Source organism: Salvelinus sp. IW2-2015, linkage group LG4q.1:29 (genome assembly GCF_002910315.2).
Source record: "Salvelinus sp. IW2-2015 linkage group LG4q.1:29, ASM291031v2, whole genome shotgun sequence".
Lineage (NCBI taxonomy): Eukaryota > Metazoa > Chordata > Actinopteri > Salmoniformes > Salmonidae > Salvelinus > Salvelinus sp. IW2-2015.
This window is the reverse complement of record NC_036842.1, coordinates 17217539-17224701: the sequence shown is the minus strand read 5'-3', so window position 1 is coordinate 17224701 and position 7163 is coordinate 17217539. Positions and strand designations below refer to the sequence as shown.

Genomic DNA, 7163 nt, shown 5'->3' with positions numbered 1-7163 from the left:
GCTAACGTTAGCTAACTAATTAATTTTCTGTCTAGTACTGGCAAATAACAGATTTTATTTCAAATCAGCCAAACCATGAGAACCTTTCACGATGGAGTTGCAGTAGTTCTAACGTCACATTGTTATTATTTTATCAAGGAACAGCAACTTTGTGGTCTCATTTGACAAGTAGGCTAGCTACTTCGTTTCAACTCACGAAATACCTCATATATTAGTGTAACATGTCACTAATCATAGTTTAAAACTSTTAATCATAGATTTACTGATCCAGATAAATTAAGTGGTACAACACATCTCTGATTTAATTATAAACCTAGATTTACAAAACCTAGATTAGCTCTAATCGTAGATTAATTTAAACCATGTTGGTGCAACCCACCCATAGAATCATCATTCAGCAAGTGTAAAATTCCTGATGTATCCTGATGAGTGTGTGTTTACCTGTGTGTGTGTGTGTCTACCTGTGTGTGTCTACCTATGTGTGTGTGTCTACCTGTGTGTGTGTCTACCTGTGCGTGTTGTGTCCAGGTGTTTGGGAAGGGCAACATGGTGTTCTGGATCGTCTTCTCTGTCCTCCACATCCTGGCCACCATGCTGCTCAGCACCCAGCTCTACTACATGGGTCGCTGGAGACTGGGTAAGGAGTCAATCAATCACATTTGTTATTTTTAAAAGCCCTTTTTTTTTTTTACATTGGCAGTTGTCACAAAGTCCTTTACAGATACCAACCCAAAACCCCAAGAGCAAGCAATGCAGAAGCACAGTAGCTAGGAAAAACAACCCAGAAGGAAGAAACCTAGGAGTAAGGGCTAGGAACAGGCCTGGGGTCAGGGTTAGCTTTTACCTTGTAATGTTACAGGGGCTATGGACAGGTGTCAGTCTATTCTACTTGTCTGTGTTTCAGATTCTGGCATCCTGCGCAGGATTGTGTATGTGATCTACACTGACTGTATCCGCCAGTGCAGTGGCCCCATGTATATTGTGAGTATACATCAGGGGAGAACTACTGCCCACTTATTGAAACCACAAAGGTTCAAGGCTGACCGCGGTACTGCAGGCATTGTTTGCATAAACAGGATCCCCCATTATAGTGAATGGAAAAATATCAATCTTTGTGTAAATAAAATTTAAAACATGTTTAGAAGGCAATCACGGTACCAATAATTGCTTCTAATACACCTGATGTACAGTATGTCCTTGAACCAATTATTTTTTAATCGCACACATAAGAAGTTATAAGGATAATTKAGTTGCTAATGGCAGCCTGCAGTACCCCGGTCGGCCTTCCACTTGATTTACTCAATTTGAKGGGGCAGTACTGAGCTAGGCTGCAATATCACTTCATAAAGCTCAAATTGCGTATTTTATGTCTCCATGAGACGCCATCTTAACAGCCTTCATTTGAGTCTTCACAGAAATGAATGGTTATACGTGATCGATGGCTTTGTCCATTCATATATACAGTCATTGGTAGACTATACATACACATACTGTATGGAGACTCACTCTAATGTCGCGAAAGATTCATAAATCCACAAGTAAATGTTTCTCTCTCTGTTAGGACCGAATGGTTCTGCTAGTGATGGGAAACATAGTGAACTGGTCTCTGTGAGTATTTCCTTCATTCACTCACTATCTTATTCAGACTGGACTGCCYTTACTGCAGTGTTCTATATATGTGATATCTGATATCTTAATTTGATCACTCTGTTGTCGCAGAGAATTTTCCTGCGCAGCATTAAATGCTAATTGTAGTGTATTAGGGTTTAAAAAGGCTTTAAAGTTTGTCATTTCCATTTTTAAATATCAGACTTGATTTGCCCTAACGAAAAATGTATCAACCCCTACAAAAATGTCCATTTAATATAATCCACGTAATAATTCACATTTCCTGTTGCTACAGGATTTTTTTCCTGCTGTGAGAAACGGGGTCAAATTAAGATGGCAGATCTGTACCTTGTTTGACATCATCATGCAGTGTTTAAAAATATATATTCTTTACCAAAGGTCTTTCACACCTACTTTAAGTGATTTAATGTAAGTCCCTTTCTGTCAATGTGATTTATTGCGACCCACTCAGCCTGATGAGGCAAGGTATCCATTTAGTCTGTAGAATAGTCATTACTCAACCACAACCATGGGTGGAGAGTAGACAACTCATCACTGACAAACATTGTGTGGTTGTTGTTTGGTCTGTCCAGGGCTGCCTATGGGCTATAAAGACACCATGATTTTGCCTCTTACCTGCGGCCATCCGCATCTGCAACACCTGCTACTCTACTTGCTTCCTACATAATCATGAAAGGTGTGTGTGTGTGTGTTTATTCACTTTCCATAGACAATTCTCACTCAAAAAAGACATGCAACAATAATACACTGCTCCAAAAATAAAGGGAACACTTTAAAACAACACAATGTAACTCCAAGCATCAGACACTATCTGTGAAATCAATACTGGTCCACTTAGGAAGCAACACTGATTGACAAGCTAAATTTCACATGCTGTTGTGCCACTGGAATAGACAGGTGGAAAATTATAGGCAATAGCAGACAACCCGCCAATAAGGAGTGGTTCTGCAGGTGGCTGACCACAGACACTTCTCCAGTTCCTAGCCCTGGCTGAATGTGTTTGGTCACTTTTGAATGCTGGCGGTGCTTTCACTCTGTGGTAGCCCCTGAGAACGGAGTCTACAACCACACAAGTGCTCAGGTAGTGCAGCTCATCCAGGATGGCACATCAATGGCGCTTGTGGCAAAGAAGGTTTGCTGTGTCTGTCAGCGTAGTGTCCAGAGCATGGAGGCGCTACAGGAAGACAGCAGTACATCAGGAGACGTGGGGAGGCCGTAGGAGGCGGCAACAAGCCAGCAGCCAAGGACCGCTACCTACTCCGCCTTTGGTCAAGGAGGAGCACTGGCCAGAGCCTGGCAAAATCGTTGCAGGCCCAGCAGAACTCTCCCACGGCGTCTCCAGACTCTGTCACGTCTGTCACGTGCTCAGTGTGAAACCTTGTTCTTCAATCTGTGAAGAGCAAGGGCGGCCGACAGTCGGCGAATTGCCAATCTTGGGTGTTCTTTCTGGCACATGCCAAACGTCCTGCACGGTGTTGGGCTGTAAGCACAACCCCCACCTGTGGACGTCGGGCCCTCATACCACTCTCATGGAGTCTGGTTTCTGACCGGTTGCAGCGAGACACATGCCACATTTGTGGCCTGTGGAGGTATGTTTGCAGGTTCTGGCAAGTGGCTCCTCCTGCTCCTCCTTGCACAAAGGCGGAAGGGTTAAGCGGTTCCTGCTGCTGGGTTGTGCCTCCTACACGGCCTCCTCCACGTCTCCTGATGTACTGCCTGTTCCTGGTAGCGCCTCCCCATGCTCTGGACACTACGTGACAGACACAGCAAACCTTTGCCACAAGGCTCGCATTGATGTGCCATCCTGGATGAGCTGCCTACCTGAGCCATTGTGTGGGTTGTAAGACTCCGTCTCTGCTACACTAGAGTGAAAGCACCGCCAGCTTCAACAGTGACCAAAACATCAAGCCTGCAGGAAGCAAGGAACTGAGAAGTGGTCTGTGGTCACACCTGCAGAACCACTCCTTTATTGGGGGTGTTTGCCTAATTGCTATAAGTTTCCACCTTTTGTCTATTCCATTTGGCATCACAGCATGTGAAATTTCCTGTCAATCAGTGTTGCTTCCTAAGTGGACAGTTTTGATTTCACAGAAGTGTGGATCTGACTTGGAGTTACATTGTGTTTGTTTAAGTGTTCCCTTTATTTTTTTGCCGCAGTGTATTTTAAGTCATTAACCCTCTAGAGTCTAAACCCTGTCTAAGCTGAGGGAGGGATCTAAGCTAACATATGGAATTGTTTTAAGATGGTCATACCAAGAATCATTTAGCTATTTCATTTCGAACTTTAAGACCACGGATAGTCCCCCAAAAAATCTAAATAGAAGTTTGTTCTGAAGTGTCTGTCCTATATCTGAGAGATATAAGTAAGATCAGGACTATACAAAAAAAGGCATGTATTTATCCCCATATTTTAGGCACTAAACTACGTACTGTATGTACCTCCATTATTGTTTTTAACTGGTACCAGGGACCTTAGGCCGTCTTGTGAGGCTTGGGCACCCTAGAGCAAAACGGAGAACACCATTTTTTGTTGGTGAGAGTTTTCGTCTATAGAGTAGTCCATATACGTTCGGACACCGACTAATTTTTTTTTGGTGAGGAGACCGATTTTCGGGATGTCAAATGGTCTTGACTAACACCGCTCTAGGCTCTGCCACCTTTCACGCAGATTGGAAGCGTGATACTTGGCAGAGCATGGATTGAGACGCAGCCCATGCAAAAAAACGATATTCTATCTAAACAGATTTATGTTAATTCTAAATTTCGTGGGCGGTGCGGAATTGTAGGCTAATGGTTAAAAATAGAATAATAAATCGTATTTTTAAACCCACTACAAAATAAAGATCTGTCAATCCGTGTGATTCGGAGGCAGACAAGAGCCTTCCTGCAGTTCCAACACCCTCAGAAAGCTTCCAATTCCTCCATCTCTCCATCAAGAGCCACTGCTCGTCACTTCCTCCCCACAAAAGCTTAGTCTCTCATGGTGTAGATGTTCAGGGTCCTCTCTCACCTGTACTGCTGTAAAAAAGTAAAAACCTCACCTCCGTAACGTCGAACAGGACTGCTCTCCTCCTGCTCAGGCAGGTGCTGCCTGTTCTCAGGAACATGGCCATGTGTCTGAGCTGGTTTGTCCAGTACTGCTCGTAATCCCCACCAGACCCAGGCTGCCCGCCTCCACCTGTGCTGCCATGATGCCATTTCCATGGTGACAAGCCTGGACAAGTCGCTGATGTAGTCGCTCATTATTGGAGAAATGGGATCAGTCCCTTTCTTAAAGAGGAGCAAGTCACCCTTCTACGTATTGAGGTTGTTGCCAACAAAACTGAGTTCCAAATCAACATTGGCACCTAACAACCGCCACATTCTAAATTCACAACAGTTGCTCTATTCAATTGTGATATCATTCCCTATTAAAATGTCAATGTATTCCTTATGATTTAAGAACTCACCATGGGAATTACATTTAAGCTCCATTTGCAGACCGCTCTTATCCAGAGCGACTTTACAAATTGGTGCATTATCACCTTATGATATCCATGGAACAACCACTTACAATAGTGCATCTAACTCTTTTAAGGGGGGGGGGGGGTTAGAAAAGGATTACTTTATCCTACCTAGGTATTCCTTAAAGAGGTGGGGGTTTTCAGGTGTCTCGGAAGGTGGTGATTGACTCCGTGCACCTGGCGTCGTGAGGGAGTTTTGTTCCACCATTGGGGTTTCCAGAGCAGCGCAACGTTTTGACTGGGCCTGAGCGGGAACTGTACTTCCTCAGAGGTAGGGAGGTCGAGCAGGCCAGAGGTGGATGCCGCCAGTGGCCCTTGTTTGGGTGTAGGGCCTGATCAGAGCCTGAAGGTACGGAGGTGCCGTTCCCCTCAAAGCTCCGTAGGCAAGCCCATGGTCTTGTAGCGGATGCGCGCTTCAACTGGAAGCCCGTGGAGAGAGCGGAAGGAGCCGGGGTGACGTGAGAGAACTTGGGAAAAGTTGAACACCAACGGCTGCGGCGTTTCGGAATGAAAAAGGATTTCAAATCATGAATGACTTTAAACTCTTAAGCAACAGACATTTAAATTCAAAATTCTACCAAATGTGCTTTGTTGATTGTTGCCATATTCTAACAGTTTTGGATATAGGAAAGTGCACATCGGACAGTGACAACGATGTAGGAACATGTTCGCTGTCCAATCACAGAATGATGTTGTGTTCTGTGAATGTGTGGTGTGTGGTAGCTCTTCCGCAGTGGTGAGAGGATCCAGTGCAGGCTGTGTGTATCCTCTTCACGGCCGTCGGTGGTGGGGCTTCGCTCTTCTTACTCTTCTTCAAGGCCTCAGTACCTGGCAGTCCAGCACAACACACACACAAGACCTTACAGATCCGTGGCTTTCCACCTAACGTCAGCTTACACACCCCATGGAGGATGTTTCAGACCTCTCCTCGGGGGAACTCGCCATTCCAATGTATTTCAAACTGGTTCCAGAGCTAGTACAGGCTGATTCAACCAGTCATCAAGCCCTTGGTCTGTGTGGTAAGGTGATTTCAGGGTATGCTAGTTAGATCTACAACAAAAGTGGAAAGTTCTAGGGGGTCTCGCGACGAGAAGGTTTTGGGAAACTCCCTGCCCATGGGATTCATGGTATCTGTAGTACACATTGAAAACATCAATGCTACACAACCAATGTCATGGTCAATACCAACATCTCTCACGTCCCTCTCCCCCTGCCGTAGAAAAGCCTGCGTCCGGGAACACAACCGTGATGCATCGTGCTCTCCTTCTTCCGACGACCACGAAATCTGGCCTTCCTGTCCTCGAATTGCCAGTTTGGTTCTTCCTGGTGAGTGTGTGTGTGTGTGGTGCACACCTCTGGGGAGGGCATGTGACACTCATTTCATAGTATTATAAATTGGAGGGGAAATACAGATTTTCACACCGTGGACATGGTTATGCCCACGTCATTCAGCAATAAGATCATATGTGGCTGACTTGTGAAAGACTCCATTCCTGACCCAACATACCAGATAGTGATGACCTCTGCTTTCCTCTGCAGGTTCTCTCACCTGGATGATGACTTGACACGTACCAGAGCAGCCAAGATTTTTCGTCTTCGAAAAAAGCAACTCTCTGGCTCCGCCTTAACGTTTCTTTGCTGGCCAGTAGTGAACAGTGGCAACTGCGACCCAACTGGCATGTCTCCCTGACTGCAGGCCGGGCTGGGCCATTCTCAGCCAATCAAAGAGCTGGAAAGGACGGTGCGCCCTCCTCCAGAGTTGGAATCTGTATGGACACTGGCGTGCCAATCAATGAGGTCTTGTTCACATCATAATGCTGACATTCTCCTTACCTGCCATCGCAATATTAACTGTGGTCGGTTTGTGTTTTCTTATTGCATTTAACGTGTATAGTGTGTGTGCGCCTGTGTATATATGAATTGGGTGGGGGAGAGTGAGACACTCTATGTTCCAGTCCTGTCTGTGGCCTTTAATGTTCTGATCATGTGCGGTGGTTTGGTATTATATGGCTGTCTTGATGACTGGTGGTC

The 7163-nt window shown here is 45.3% G+C and overlaps 2 protein-coding genes across 3 annotated transcripts in view; both read left to right on the top strand.

The window, feature by feature from the left end:
* The window catches only part of mcc (MCC regulator of WNT signaling pathway), a 190064-nt gene that overhangs the window by 115645 nt on the left and 67256 nt on the right, over positions 1-7163 (top strand). The window lies entirely within an intron of this gene.
* Positions 161-2227, top strand: LOC111961570 (SID1 transmembrane family member 2-like). The gene is made up of 4 exons (XM_023983950.2): positions 161-637; positions 905-981; positions 1562-1608; positions 2202-2227. Exons 1-4 carry the CDS (start codon positions 478-480, stop codon positions 2218-2220), a joined length of 303 nt encoding a protein of 100 aa, XP_023839718.2. The 5' UTR covers positions 161-477; the 3' UTR covers positions 2221-2227.

Bases quoted from the DNA above. Each gene is read 5' to 3' on its own strand.
- LOC111961570 (XM_023983950.2), top strand. From the start codon at position 478: ATGTGTGTGTGTCTACCTGTGTGTGTGTCTACCTGTGCGTGTTGTGTC. The intron at 638-904 runs GTAAGGAGTCAA...TCTGTGTTTCAG, and splicing joins CATGGGTCGCTGGAGACTGG to ATTCTGGCATCCTGCGCAGG. The intron at 982-1,561 runs GTGAGTATACAT...TCTCTCTGTTAG, and splicing joins GCAGTGGCCCCATGTATATT to GACCGAATGGTTCTGCTAGT.